The sequence below is a fragment of the Rhea americana genome, unplaced genomic scaffold, assembly GCF_003343005.1.
Source record: "Rhea americana isolate MKP2758 unplaced genomic scaffold, rheAme1 scaffold_25, whole genome shotgun sequence".
NCBI lineage: Eukaryota > Metazoa > Chordata > Aves > Rheiformes > Rheidae > Rhea > Rhea americana.
Window position 1 is genome coordinate 2,612,637 of NW_028186368.1, and position 16,476 is coordinate 2,629,112.

The window sequence follows — 16,476 nt, forward strand, 5'->3', positions numbered from 1 at the left end:
CTGCTCTGTTTCAATTAAAACACAGCCGGATTATAAGACTATGTATTAGTTCTGGTAGATTTGGTGGTTTTGCTTGAAAGGGTTGTGTCAAGTTATTGAAAGTCCAAGTTTCAGACTTAGCAGATAAGAAGTATGAGGACTTTACCATTATTATCTTACCACTTCCTAAAACCGGAAGTATAATGTCTTCTGTTTCCAGTTCCTTTTTTAAACAAACTTCTAAATAGCATTCAGATCATGAGAGCCAACTGGAGAGGAGTTTGAGCACACTCTTATTATTGCTTCTATCTCTAACTTCACCCCAACCTTTAATGATTCAGGTATTTCACTTGTCGCATCCCACCTCCTGGGCTGGAAGGCATCAGCTCTCCAGACAGCCAGCATGACTGCTGTCAGTGCCCACTGATTGCTTAGGCAGATTCTTTTTTTCCCCTTTCCCTCCATATGCTTAACATCTACTGAGAGCTCACTATGGCATAGCTGCGTTAATAGGGGACAAAAGGGCCTGGGATCTAGAAGAAAAAGGAAGGGAAGAAAATAAGGTAGAAAGTATGGGAACAAGGAAAGAATGAGGGCAGCTGACCAGAGAGATATTTTTTTTAGGTAGGTATGTGGATATTTTTTAAGGTGTATGAACCTTCTATCTGCCATATCAGAATAATGAGACAAAAGCTGCCAGGGTGATCCTTGATTAGACTAAATCTCCCTACATTGCTGTCATAGTACAGTATAATTTGCACGTGTATTAAATTGCGGTATTTTTTCCTGAGAAACAGAAATAGATGTAACGTATTAGTCTTTAATACTTGTAATAATACTGATAGTAAAATATATGTGAAATAATGAATAAAGCGCTTACAAAACCTTAGACTTCGATGCCATAARAATTATTTTTGGTATCCTCTGAAACATGGCCATTCCCACTGGCCACTCCTACCAGCCACCTAGGTGAGCACTCTGGAGTATTGCATTTATTTAGCACCCAGCAAAAGGGTGCAGGTCCTAACATTACTATAGTTCTGGGTATGAAGTGCCATATAGTTAAAAAAAAATAGCAAAAAAGGAGATGCAGCACAAGGGGTTCAGTTTGACGTTACTGAAAGGTTATGTTGCTCAGCTCCTCAAATGCAGTCCATGACTGTGCTTGTGTTTAACTGTGGGCTTTCCTGCTGTGAAGGTGTTCTGCCTGCTTTGTGTGTAATGTTCACGAAAGCTTTGGTGGCCATACATATGTAAAATAACTGCACTGCCTGAGACTTCGTGCAGTGTTTTAGTCTCTGCTTTCACATCACTTTCTGGATGCTAATCTTCTAGGGAGACACTGCTTTAATACTTGTTTGTACTTGTCATCCTGTGTTAGGTTTGCTATTCGCTTTATGTGACAAATATAATAAAGGGAAAAAATTCCCAGCAGATTAGAGTAGTCCTGCTTTTATTCCTCCATTAATTCACCATTATGGAAAAGGCTTTTAGCAGTTATTAGGAGCATTGGTTTTCATCTTGTGTTCCCTTGCCAATCTGTATCTTTGATTTTGCACAGTCCATAAAAGTGATTTAGTAAGGTAATCTGTTTGTATCAGGTATGTTTCGTGTATGTTTGAAGCAGAAAAACAAAGATTAATTAATACTGATTAGTTTTACAAATTATAGTTTTAGCTCTACTATATCTGTGAATGTGTATTTTGTGATATTTTAACGGGTCTGCAAATACAGTGATAATTACAGCTTCTTTCCTCAAGGAAACTATAAGGCACATACTGAAGTGTTACCAGGATTGAATTACAGGAAAGAAGACTATAGTCTAAAAGAAAAATTCTGTTTGGCTAATTAATTCTTCTTGGGCAATTGTACAAGTGCATAGTATCTAGACTGCTACTTTCTTTGCTGTTCTGTCTCTCTTGAAACCTGAGGAAAAAAAAAGTAAAGCCTATGAGTTTAAACTATTTATACACATGAATTTTCTCACGTGTGCAGTCCTTTGAAAAAAAAATAAGGCTAACTCAAACAAGTGACACTGCTTTCAGATTTGCAGGATCGAGATGTAAAATAAATCATACAAGACCAAATTCTGTTCAGCCATATAGGTAACCTGTGTTAACTGAAAGAATTTACCAGGAGCAACTGTTTTTAATCCTGCTGAGTTACCTTTGCCATTCATTCTTCCATCACAGTGTCTAACCCAGTGTCCTTTTAATAATGCACGTACACTAAGTTGACAAACTTGCTCTCTCATTTAGGTATTATATATCACTGTGATCTGACCAAAGAGGAATTGGAGCCAAGAGTTTTCCGGGAGGTGACTGTGAAAGGGTTTGATCCTTCTGTTTACCAGACAATTCAGGTAATAAATATAAATTTTTGTCTTACTTATTCACTTACACAAGAGGTTAATAAAACTGCACTTGGCTAATGGTGGGAATTTCTTGATTAGCTGCTGGGTTGAGGTCCTTAGCAGGGAGTGTAAAGCTCTGAAGGAATTCTACCAATTTTTGTTAGAGATTGGGAGATAGCCAGCAGGTTCAATCCTCCATCTTCTTATGAGGCTTTGCAACTGTTTTGCTTTCTAATTTTTTCCCATGCTGTGATAGTCTTTGTCTTTACTGGATTAACGTCAAGTTGCTGCTTTTCCATATGGTAATGCATTAGTTCCATCAGGGCAACTTGCCACGGCTCCACTAGGCAAGTGTGTAGTAGGGCAAGGCTGAAGAAGCAATGGAAAAATAGAGAATATTAGATGTTTAAACCATTTTGGACAGGGCACTAGGATCCTCAGCACAAGTCATTTCATTTTATTGATCTGCTACTGTTCTGCTTGTGCAATACCAAGTACCACAGGGATGAGATCCCAGGGATACTGATGTAGTACTTAATGAATAGTAGTTTTGAACTGCATTACTGTTCTGATGTAATTGTCTCTTAAGGTTTGGATGATTGATTTGAGACTCCTTGAATAAAAAAATAAAAGAAAAAAATATTTATCCTCTGTGGTGTGGTTTCATGAAAAGCAGGTCTTGTCAAATATACCTGCTACCTCTTGAGACGGCAAGATTGCATGGTTGCTTTAGAAAACCAGCAGAGGCTCAGATTTTCTAAAAGGCTATTTTTGCCTTGATGTGACAAAGACATCTTGATTTAGAAGTTTGCACAAGTAGACTTAAAATGATAGACATAGATGGACTACAAACTGACTCTGTCAGAACTCAGCATGGGGAAGACTAAGAGGAGACATTTGCAGACAACAGCTTTGACACAATCACCAATATCATAGCTAAAAGGATTGTGCAAAATATACATAAGAAGTAGATTTTGCCACTTATCAGGGGCTTACCAAAGCTTTGTTAGGATACTGCACCCTGTTCTGGACTTCAAAGAAAATATGGAACATTGAGAGAGAGTTAATAGAATTTTCTTGAAATAATTAGAGGTCTGAAAAATCAGCCATTGTACTGTGAGGCTTAACATATTTAATCCCTCCAATTTATAGAAAAAAAAACGAGGTTGATTTGATTATTGATTGATATTGATTAAATATAGTATTTTCATCTCTAGAATAAGAGTAAAGGTGGTATAGAAGATTTTCTTTTTCTATAGACCAAGGTATAACAAAATCTAGTTGCCTAGAAATGGAACTTAAGTAAGCATAGCCTTTAAACAAGATGAAATCATGTAGGAGAAAGGATAGTTAAGCATGGTAACACCATGACTTGGRGTCTTTAAAGGAAAGATGGGGTTTCTCTTAATTTAAATTTAGCATCTGGCATATACACAGGATATAGGTTCTGTAAAAGCAAAAAGAAGATACTGTCTCTGTGCACAGCGTTGKTGTAAACAGCCTCATCTGTTTGTCACTGCATCTGCAGACAGTAAGATGAATTATGTAGGGGACAGTTTGCTAAAAATATTCTCACAGAGATTGTGTTGTTACTGCCTCACTCAAATTTATTGCAGGGACTTCCACAGGATAACTTTAGAGGATAATGAGGTGAAAAAGAGAAAGAAAAAAGCATTCTTTTTATGAAATAACATAATATGATTATAATGCTGCTATCAAGTTCAGAGGGATAGTGATGGAACACAAATACCTATGTAATTCAAAAGAGTTTAAAAGAGGTTGCCATAACTTAGAGAAAAATGCATTTTTCTAGTAAATCATAATTTTTATGAAATATCTGTCTGGATAATTACCATATTATTTTACATTTATATCAGTTACCTGCTAAATTAATGCAAAGTGGAACAGTAATACAAATAATTTCAAGGAGGAAGCACACTGTGCTATACCCATGCATGGAAGCATTCATTCTCTTGAATTACTGACAGAGCTTCACCCTGGGTTGTAATGGAGTGGAAGTCAATATAACTGCTTTATGACTTTCCCCTTATTCCCTCCAGCTCTGTGCCAGCTTTAGGGAAATGTGACTGGTGTAGTTATCCTGGGATCTGTGTTCATAAAGAGCACTCTTGGATTGCTACCCATTTGTTTTTGCCTTGGATCATCCAAAAACTGAGAGTCTTTGCCCATTGCTTTTATCACAAATTATCTCAGTGTGGAATCCTCTTGGAAATTAGTTTCCCGTATCATTCTGGTCCATGGAGCAGTTTCCACTGCTCAGTTTCCACTGAGCTGTGAAAGAGATTGGTTGCTAAAGCCAGGCCTGCGACTGCCTGGTCACCTCSATAGTAACCTGCCAGGTAGTAGCCTGCTGATGCTGACTCCCGTCCTCACTAGCATTTGTGGCATCCCACGTGGACAAAGGCTGATGCTTCTGCTAAAGCTAATCTTACCCTTCAAGGGAAAGGGAGGTAGCAGTTCATGAAAGCAATTTATGCATGTCTGTCAACCGAGATGATAGCCTTGCATAGCCATTTCAAAACTTACATAACCATTTCAGGCAATCGTAAAAGAAACTCAAAATTAAGAACACAGGAAAAATATTGAGGACAGGCAGACTGTTAGCTACAAGAGAATAAATAACACTGTGGAATTTATTTCATGATTTTAATTTCCTTTAGAATTACTAAATGATAAAGAGAAATGTTGTTGCCTCTGTTCGGATCAATGTCCTTAATGAAAGGCACACCCCCTCCAGCCCCCCACCTCCGGGGTCTTCCTTTGTTCTCATATAGTTGAAAAAATATACATTAAGCCTGACAGTCTTCCAAGCTTTGCCTGAATRGCATATATGAAATTTTAATGAGTTGTTGTTCTCTAGCAGTCTTTGAACATAGCTGAGAGGACTTGAACTGAAGTATGAGGTATCATGTGTATATGAAGCTTAAGTAGTGACAATTGGAAAATGCCACAGTGCCTGTTTTTTGCTCTTTTGGATCCAATTTAAAGCATTCTGGAGACTCCTTGCTGTGTAAATATGGACCAGTGATAAGTTTTACTGCAGTATATAAATTTATAGTACCTGAGAGTATGTTCTTACCCTTTGGTAAAGTAAGAACAAATAGCCAACCCATTTTGCACTGAAGAGTGAGCTTTTTCAAAGTGCCTGACATTTACATTAGGGTAAGAGCATGCCCGTAGGTTGTTGGCTTTGACTACCTGACACACTGCAAGTTCACAGCCTAACTTACTGTGCAGTAGTTTGTGCCTCTGCCCTTACCTTAAAAAAAAACTGTCAATGTGACCTTCATGAAAAATCAAGACCGTTTAAAATGCTTGCCACGCATCAAGAATTTATCATGGCTACTTTTACTAAATGATATATTAAAGTGCGTTAATAACTTCTTGATACAAAATGCTTTCTTAGATTTGGCTTTGTTTCTCTGCACACTTTCTTCCTTTACAATGGCAGACTTTATCAGAAAGTAGCCTAAATCCATGATTTTTTCTACAGAAAAAAATCCAGTTGTAGGAAACTATAAACAAGACTTTCCACCAGGTGATCAATGCATAAATAACTCAACTGCTACTTTAAATAAAAAGCCTTTATTTTATCTTTATAAACTTGCCAACTAAGCTCTTACATGCCTCTCCATATTTGCACCTCACAGTGGCACTTAATCATAGATAAACAGACTTCTGTCCTGGCTCAGAACTCACCTACTTTTATGCTGGTATGCAGGATTGCAGCATTGAAATTGCTACAATTAAAATGTTGTTTGGCTGCTTTTGCCATTCTTTGAATACCTTCCAGTACTGTCCTTAAAATAGTTTGAGATGAACCAAAAATAGGTGTAGCTATTGGCAGATGCACTTGGGGTTAGTTCTTGCAAAAGAACTGTAAAATTCATGGCACGACTTAGTTCAATTTAAAAGCAGTTGCTGGTTTAGATACTGTCACAGAGATGAAAGAAGGACAAGTGTTAAAAAAGATACTTGTTTTCTTAGGCCTGGTATTAATTGCCTCCTCTTTCTTTTGGAAAAAAATATTTATAGGGGAAGTAATTTTCATATGTAATTTATTATTTTATTGTTCAACCTTTCACCCCCATCCTCAACCTCTTACAGCACTGATTTTGTATTATGAGTCATTAATAAGGGAAAATTAGCCTACAGTCATTCTAATCCCTAACAGAATTTTACACTATAGAGTTTGGCACAATTGTTAATCTGTGTTTCAGGAAAATACAACACCAAGGAAAGATGAGTCAGGCTTGAGATTGATTGGCAGAGCTGTGGGAGAAGCTTGTGCACAGCACCTGCCCACACTATTGCTGGATCTTGCTATTGCTATTAGTGTGCCATTTAATGAGCCTGAAATTCACTCGTTGAAATAAAATAAAATAGAGAGCAGCATGGAAAATTGGTATCCTGTGGAAGTTGTAGCAAGTTGGACCTGCCAAAACTTGACTTTATCACTGTTTATTCAGTGTGGATATAGAGATGATCTTACTTCTTTCCCTTAACTAAATGTATGTAAGTTACTGAAGTTTGGGGAGAATTTCAGTACCTCAATTATTTCAGTTTAGAAAAAACATTCTCAATATCATAGAAGAAAGGCTTTTACTTTTTACATTCATTCTGTTCAGAGACAGTTTTTTCCTTTTCCTAAGGCAGAAGTTGTTTTGGCATCCTTTTCTTCCTCTTCTGAGAATCAAACACAGCCAAAAGGGAGTTGACTTTTGAGGAGTTGAACTTTCTTGCTTCTAATACTATTTTGAATTCTGCATCGATCTAGTGGGATAGAGAGGGTAGAATTAATACTTGGGTGAAACAAGTTGCTTATTGTTGTTTCTATTTTCTTCATCTTATTTCATTGTGGTTTTGTGTTGCGGTGAGGAAGAAAAATAAGATATACTGGGGGAAAGGGAGCAAATATGAAGAAACTTATCAATTCTAGTGCTTACCACAGTGTGGCAGACAACTGCCCTCTTCCAGGGGAAATCAGACCTTTTAGCTGCTTCAGTTTCCATCACAGCTTCCAGGGAGAACACCAGAGTCTTCACCTCTGATCTCTGCCAGTGTTTTAACAACGATGGTGTTTCTGGCACCAAGAAGACTGTCATAATCTGGAGGACATCGGCAAAATAATATCAACAACTGTGGTACTACTGGTTTTATGCCTATATGATTTTAGCTTCTTAMACTCCTAAAACAATTGGTGCAAATACTACTTTAATCTGCCATTACCTTTTCTAGTTGCGGATCAGTGGAAAAATACTAAATGCAAATGGGGTCCCCTAGTTTTAAGGCCCTATATTTCTTTAAAACCAAGAGACTGTGTATTAGAAATGATATATATTTACAGCGACAATACACTTCGTTTTAAGAGGGAAAGTGTCAGTATGAAAGACTGTACACCTACAARAGTATCTCTGAACAAATGAAAAATTCCCTACAATGACCTTACACACTCTTGCACTTTGAAATCCTTATTCCTAAGCAAAGTAGTAGCAATGGGTTCTACCTCCTTTAATTTTAAGCAGCCCAATGTAATGTACTTCAGATAATTCACAATAGTTTTGGCAGATGTGATACTCCCCAGTTGTCTGGAATAGTAGCCAGATCTCTGTGTTCCAGGTAAAAGGTTAAAGTGATAGTGCTCTCTTTAGTGATCCAGTTCAAATCCTCTTTTAAGGTCTAAATGTCTAGGGTAGTTGTTGCTTTATCCCCTTCTTACATACCATAGAGGATCACTGCACAGTTCAGGATGTTGGGAACTTTTGTTCAGCAGAACACTGAACAATGAGATTGTGGTTTGAGATGGAGAAGCAAAGAACAGCTTTTAGGAAGAATTAGCACAATACTGGACCACACAATGTCTGGTACTAATGTTAAAATACCAATCTGTGTTCATCTGGATCACTGTATGGGCTTTGAGATTCACTGGTTCCAATGTTTTAATTATTGGATTGTTTCTTTTTCTACAACATCTGCTGGGAATTGAAGAACGTATTCAGATACTACAGAGGGTCTGTAGAACCTTCTTACTCAAGATGTTATAAAAATGTTCGTTTGTTTTATGTCTGCTGGAAAAGTGATTGCTAGTAGTTGAACTAAAACCCATTGTGAAATATTCTTTTTATTGCCTACTCATTAGAACTTTTGTCTAAACTAGCAGCGGTTTATTTTCCACTCTTCTAATGAATAGAGATGCTATACKTAATCCCAAGCTGCATTCTGTGCTCCATTTCTTTCTTAGAATTTCTTAAAACACAAGCTGAAATAATGTGGATTAAAAAAGAGCTGTAACCCACTGAACCTGATGTAGAGAATACTTTCGTGCATAGGAGTTATACCATAAGAGCTTGCACAATTGTAATGGAAACTTAAAAGATTATTTTACAGCCTCATAGATCTTAAATGATTGCATCATCACTGGTGAATAGAAATAGTTTTGATTTTTACAACAAATGGCTAAATACATTTTGCCATCAGGAGAGAATTTTAAGGACTTCATTCATGTAAATACTTTAAATGAGTATGTGTGTTTAAATCTTCAGGTATCTCAGTAGGTTCTTTGCTGATACACATTAAAATGAATATGTTGTTGTAGTGAAAATGTTAGTTCTTTTTCCTCTTTCTAAAATCGCTGAAGATAATTTCCCTTCCCTTATTTTCTGCAGCTTTCATATACACTTCTGTAATTGATCTCACCTCCAGTAATTAACTGTGAACACATTACTATTTTAATTAACTCTCTTACTCACAAGATAAGTAAAACTTCCATTTAATGATTCTCAGTGGGAATATTCTTTCAACTTCTACTCTCTCTTTTGTCTAAGCCTGACAGTGTTATTTCTCAAAGGCAGTGAGTATTGTTAACTTCATTTTACAAGAGGAGAAACATTCAGATTGTGATTTTTCCATGGTTATGTATTGATAAAGTGTTCCATTTGGGATATATTTTGATCCCATTCACTGTTTTAGTGACAGTGTTTTGCTACTCCTCTTTTTGCTGATCCTAAGGGTTGAGTCTTCAGAAGTGGTCTGAAAAATGTTAATCAAGACAGTTACTGAAGTCTTTTACACAGGTAGCAGCTGATAAAAGTTTAACGTCAATAAAAATCCACCCCTCCACCTCTCACCAATTTCTCTTAATAAAATGCTGACAAAACACTATTTTTTTGATCACTATGGTATTTGTGTATCTTATGTGGTGCAGATTGAACCACATAAATGATTACACATTTCATAAATGATGGAAGATCAAACACAGAATGCTTCCACAAAAACTCTGCTCTGTAGCTTCTCCATGGTTGTTGAGTTCTTGCTCAGGCAAAGCAGTCATAAAAATTGGAAAGTTTCACCAGACTAAGGACTGCATGAAAGACTAAGGACTCTGCTGAAAGAAAGAAGTGATAACTACCACTTTTCTTTTCCCTAACGCTTTGTTGAGTCTAAATGTCAAACTGTGATTGCGTGCRAGCATTGTTTAGAACAGGAGCACTTTTCTGTAAGTCTGGAGATTTTTCCGTCCATCTTGCCCACCTATTACTTTGCCTAGTTGAGCCTACCCAGGAGGGTATGAAATTGGGATGATAATGCTGTATTGAGGACACATCTCCCTGGGACCACAATCATTGGTGTTACCCAGAGAGGTGTTGGTTGATGTCTTCCCAAAGAGGTTGTGGAATCTCCTTCTCTGGAGAAATTCAAAACTCACCTGGACATGATCCTGTCTAATATGCTGTAGGTGAGCAGGGGGGTTGAACTAGATGGTCTCCAGGGGTTTCTTCCAGCCTCAACCATTCTGTGTGATTCTGTGTGATACCCACACAGCTGTCAAGAGGACATTAGATGATTGCAGTCCTCTGTCATCATTCATGTGGCCAACATTCAAACCTTTGAACTAGCAGGAAGATGCCCCAAATGTCATTACCAGTCTACTGAGACAACCAGGCTTGTCAGAATGCTGAAGGCAAGTTCAATGGCTTCTTCAGTGTTGTGGTAACAGTATCATATAGGTTTGTTGAATAGTTTTAATAGCATTAGGTTTTCAAAGAAGAGGACTCGTGTTTAGTAAGTTATGTACACAGATGTTCATTTCTGATTGCCACAGGACGTCAAAACCTGATGGTTTTAAAATTAGAGCAGATTTGCCAATGGTATGCATTAGTGAAGATCATACTATTTATGAATATGATCTTGAGCAATCGATGTTTATAAGTGTTTACACATACATAATAAACATATCTATGGGGATGTTTTAAAATATTTTTGCACGTGTCTCTCTCTGAAGTGTAACTAATACAGTGTTAAGTGTTGGATTTTTGAGTGTATCTGTTTTCACCAGTTGTTTCTGTAGATTTTATTCTCATATATGTGAACTCGCTAGGTAACTTTCAAACTCTCATAAGTGATTTATGATTTTATGTATTGTTGGAGGCAGGGAGAAGGGAGATATTTGTTCTCTTTCAGTCACTTTGCCTTCTCTATTTCTCTTGATTTGAAGCCTATCTTTTTGAAATCATATAAAGTATAGGGGAAAAGAATTGCAACATCTAATTCACTGCAGTCCAAGAGGCAGCATACTGGCTTTTCATGCAAAAAGAGGGGAGCCAACTGTTACTGCCTAGCAAGTAATGTGACTGGRAACAGATGGTCTGCCAGAGCTGCTCTAATAACCAAAGGTCATAAAAACTGGGACAAGGCAGAAGCTGCAGTGCCTAAGTATGGTTGGAAGGTGATGGCAAAATGGGTATGCAAATAGATCCCAGAGCTGGTCATCCGGACTGCTGAGGCTGGAGTGTGCTCATTTGTCCTGGGCTCTCTGGCACGTCACGTCTGCCTGTATCATTCCTATGTGATCTGGTCTAACTTGTGCTTAAAACCCTTCAGTCTCCATAGGCAGTCTTTCCCAATGTCTCATCACGCTTACTGTTAAAACCTTTTTTGGTCCTTTGTTTGTTTGTTTTTTGTTGCTGGAGGTAGAGTATTCCTCTATAAAATCCCATCTACATTCCCTTGCTACGGTTGAAATCCATTATTTTTTGTCCCTCGTAGACATGGAAGACATAATTTTCTTCCTAGTTACAGCAGATTTCTGCGTATTTAGAGCCTGCCACTGCATATCCCCTCAATCCTGTTTTTTCATTAGAATAATATTTGATTTTTCTAGTAGACTGCATTTTCTAGGCCTCCTGTCACTCTTCTGTCTTTCCTCTGGCATCTCTTTTGATGGCYCCACATGATGTGCCATGTTTAAAACTGAACGGCATTCTATCTGAGGCTTTACAAATGTTGAATAAAGCAGAAAGGATTATTTTGTGTCTTGCAAATGAGAGACTTCTGTTTATATGTCCGAATATAGGGTTTGCCTTTTCCCTAACAAGATGTTTGTTTGGTTTGACATACACTATATATAAATCCAAGATACTTTTCTGGATAACTTTTTAAATGGCTGTTCTGCATTCTGTAGGTGATTGCACCTGCCAAAGTATAGTACATTGTATTTCTGGCCTTACTGGATTGTATTCTATTTTTTCGGGTAGTTTTACCTTCTGCTTTTTCCTCCTTTCAAAAAAATATTCCCTTCTCTTCTCTTTTCTGCAGAATTTCCCGTTAGCTATTAAGTTTCCATACAGTTCCGTATTCCGTTTAGACACTTCATAGTAGATGAATCTCTCATTCTGAATGATGTACCTGTAGGTTACCAAAGAACTGGGGTGTTTTCAGAATAGAAATGGATCTGGCAGAACTGAGAGGCTTATATTTTAGAGCTGCAGGCTCCATGCCTCTAAACACGCACAAGTTAGCAGCTAGTTAATGCAGTTCTGTACTAGGCTTGACATATAGTTGATACAAAGAGATTTAAGGTGGTACAGCAGCCCACAGAGAAAAGAAAATAGAAATTGTTTCTTCATTGTTCACTTGTGTTATCAGAGCACTTTGGAGTCTTAGTCATGCACCGTATTCACCAGTGTGCTGAAGGCTGTGCAAATGCAGGCCATAGCAGGGCCCATACCCGCCACAGCTTGAAAGCAGGATAGAGCAATAACTTATATATTTAGAAGATTAATCCTAATAACTGTGCATTAATTACAGGAATCAAAACAAAGTATAATTAGTAATATTTATAACCAGTGAAAAATGCAAATATGTATTCTATTATATATTACTATATAACTACATTACTACGTACTAATAGAGCAGCCTGATAAACTTGCTTATGTTATCCAAGGCCAAAACTGCCTGGTGGATAGGAATCTTTTTGTTGTTTTTTTTGTTTCTGTTTGTGTGTTTGTTTTTGTTAATTCATGTTCATCATCACAGTGGAAATAGGCAAGTGGAGTTTGGAGTGGTGAATATTAAAGGAACATTGCAGTTTCAAATGTTACAGAGACCTTACGCTAACTTCAGACTTAGTGTTAAGTCTTTTGTAATCCTAGTGCCTCTGTAATTTGAATGAGACTTCATGACTACTGCTTGGAGCAGACTCTGCATTTTAAGGGATGAGAGCATGTATTGTAAAGTGAAGGGATGACTCTTGCTTTCATTGCGAACATGTTTACCTTAGAAAAGGATGTGTATTAAGCAAGATGGTCATCATGTTATGAGCAGTTCAGTTGTACTGAGAGAAAACAATTTTTGGTAAACAGAAATGAGAGGTTTGTGAAGAACCTCTCAAAGGGCTTTATCATGTTTTTTTTTTTTTTTTTGGCAGATAGCAAAATGGCTTAATCAAACCTCCTAATAATGTGTTGGTGTTCTTAGAGGCTTTCAACAACATAGTCTCCATTTATACTAAATACAGCAGAAATTTGTGCTTAATAACAGGTAAGAGAGTTTAAAAGCTTTTTACTCAGTATCTAGACAGGGGATTTTTTTTTTCCCTCACATTGTCATTCATTAGTCAAAAGATAGGACAGATTAAATATAAAATGGTTCAGTAAGCTTTCAGAGATTCAGTTGTCAGCTTGTGTATCTGGAACACTCATATGAGTGGGTTTGTTCAGGAAACTTCTCTCTTACCTGCCCTCAATAATAGTAGAAGACCAGAAGTAACAACATTTTTTAAATGACAAAATCGTGGCACATTTCATGAGAATGTTTGTTTCAAAGAAAAGGAATGAAGGCAGCAGTTCATTTTTCACCCAGAAACAACAGTTCAGACACCAATTAGATTATTTTTTTCTTTGGGGATTTGTCTGCCTATGATCCAGTACAAATTCATCAGTGGACAATTTTATTAAGGATAATGTGGTTTGTATCTTCATTTAGCAGCTGATTTGATTTTATCAGCACTGCCCAGAGGTACTGATAGAATATCATCTTTCCTTAGATTAATTATTTCTGCTCTGTCATTCATGCATCCCCCAGGAAATCTATGGGTCAAGGGAAGCCTGCTAGAAGTAACATTAATATTCATAACAACTAGTTTTTCAGCTGTTTAGATGAATATTATCAAGAAATAGATGATTTCCTTATTTCTAGCTTCTTGTTCTCACAGATAGGGGGAAAATGATAAATGTATTTCTGACAAGTATTGCTTATTTTTCAGCCAGTGTACCTGGCTGAAATTTCTTCTGAAATGTTGAAATTAATAGTACACCCTGATGATCGCTAATGGCTAATAGGCAAGATGCAGGAAATCTTTTGCCATCAGGAATATCCTTGCCATTTCCTTCCACTTACTAGCTTCTTAAACTGTTAGAACTCACAGAAGTTGATTTGAAGCTAGACTTTTAGATGATTAGACAGTTGATTGTTGAGTGTCATTATTAGCAGTCACCTTGTTTTTGGTTCACTTAAAAATTGGTTGTTTTTACCATATTGTTTACATACTGCCCAAGAAAGAAAAGATTCTTGCAAGCTCTCCATAATCTTACGGCTTTAAAGTACAGCATTCTTCTTTTTTCTTTGTTTTTCTCCTGCTCTGTTCCAGCAGGTAATACTACAGGAGCACATCAACACACTTCTTGGTGTTCCTGTTATGAAATACTTTAATGTCTTGTTATGTTATCTGTCCGGGAATGAGATCATAACAGGAAATTTTTGCTTGGTTGCATTATACTAGCTTTAGTGTGATTTTTTTTTCCCTAAGTATTGTTACAGCAGGGTCACAAAAAGTCATCGTTCTTTTCTACTTCCTGCTACTCACTGTGCAATTTTTCTTCATCATCTAATGAGCACTGCAAATCTGAAAACAATAGATGAGCCTGAAGTACTGTCTCCACAGCAGGAGGTGGTCACCAAGAGACAACTGTTAAAATCAATAGTTTCTGATCTTTAGAACTAATTTCTTCTAATCTAGCATCTCAGCCATTTTTTAGGTGTTTAGTTTACCCTTTGTCATTCTTCAGGATTTTTTTGTTTTGTTTTTTTTTTCCATGCTGCTTTTAATTTTTTTAAAATCATGTAGGGGTACAAGTTGGAAACCTTAAATTCAAGCTCAAATCTCAAAAATTAAATTATTTGTCACTATAATCATTTAGTGAGAAGCCTCAAGTGAAAGTGCTTCACATGCTTTTAAGTGACATGTTGTTTCAGTAAGCTCATCAGGATAAGTATTCACAGGATAAGCAGTCTGGGATCGATTTTGAAACACGCATTGTCCAATTAGATTATCCCTGTTTCTTTTCAAACCAAAGAGTAGAAGTGAAGAATATCACCATTTTTTTTAATACTGTACTAGCCGTGTGCAATATTTACACAAGTGTTTAGTGATTTATTGTACCTTTGTTCCTGGGTAGCAACTTGACATGTATGAACATGATACGATTTTATAGTAGAGAAAGGATGCTCTGACTTTCTGAAATTGTCCAGCTATTGAAAGTCATAAATCAAACTTCTTGACAACATAAGTGAAATCTGTGGGTCCTGTGGGGCCTTGACACAAACTGGATCATTTGCTAATCATCAGTGTCATGATGGAATTTGTTCTGTGCAAGAATTTTTGGATGCCGATTTACGAGAGAAATTTGAGCACTCGTACAATTTAGATGCCTCTGCATTAGGGAACAAAACTAGCAGAGGGGTGGGTCACAGTTTTGATTTCAGGGCTAGTAAAAGCATTAAAGTGGGGCTATGCTGAGATAACCGAGCAAGTTCTGAGCAAGATAGCTAAGGTTTCAGAAGGAATAAAGCCGAGTTAGCTGGTCACTCTGTGTGAGTGAATATATCAGTTTCTCAGCATGTCCAACTAGATGTGTGCATCTGCCAGAGCATAAAGCCATAAATAAGAACAGTTAATATGGAGTAGCTTGCATAATGTTAGTTCTTACCCTTTCTTACTCCAAGGTAAGTTGCTTCTGTGCCTTTATTCTCATGGTGAGTATCATTACAACCTGAACTGACTTTCAGCAAGGTAAAGGTCAGTGTTTTCTGTTTTCTTAGGCCTACACAGTATTATAGTGAGTGTCTCCTGTACAAATGGTTTCCTCAATGAAGTAGAGCCTAATTTAATGAAGGAAATTGCATTAGCCAACTGTTACTTATGTATTTATAACAATACACTACTTCCATTGAGGCAGTTTTTTTGTTATCTCATGTTAACTACTTATTAATATATTTCTTGGATTCATAAGCACAGAGGTAATTCAAGAGACTGACCTTAACTTCATAGGCCCCTTTTGACTTTTTTTTGGCTGATTATAATGTGTATTTAACCAAAAATAACAACATGAAAATGTAAATTAGATCTCTGCAATATGTATGCTGTGCACACATTTCAAATGAAACGATGAGAGAAAAGCAATAGCTTTATGTGACAAGTGCTAATTGTTCTGCTGAAGGAGGCTTTGAGATCATGAGGAAAGGCGCAGAGAATGAACATTTAGGGAGGAGCAAGTATATCTATCCGGTTGCAAAAGTGGAGTTCAGGGGACTAGATGGATCCATTTTACTGCTAAGGCTTTATGCAAAGGGACTGCAACCTTTTGATTAATGAAGAAAATTGTGTGATTCAAAAAGAATTTTTGCCTTGCCAGCCCTGCGGGATTTCTGAACTTTCAGCTGTGTGTTTCTCTTGCCTTTCCCCTCTTCCTCCCACCACACTGTGAGATCCCTCCCAGCAGTCCCTTGCAGCTAGGCAGATAAACTTACTAACGAGGGATTTCTTCTAAAAGACCATCTCCTGGCGC

The 16,476-nt window shown here is 37.2% G+C and overlaps 1 protein-coding gene across 1 annotated transcript in view; it reads left to right on the forward strand.

Annotated features, from left to right (window-relative positions):
- The window catches only part of PREP (prolyl endopeptidase), a 176,135-nt gene that overhangs the window by 134,739 nt on the left and 24,920 nt on the right, over positions 1–16,476 (forward strand). Inside the window, exon 11 of the mRNA XM_085306966.1 lies at positions 2,238–2,341. Coding sequence (XP_085163092.1) covers positions 2,238–2,341 — 104 coding nt within the window. The remainder of the gene's footprint in view (positions 1–2,237; positions 2,342–16,476) is intronic.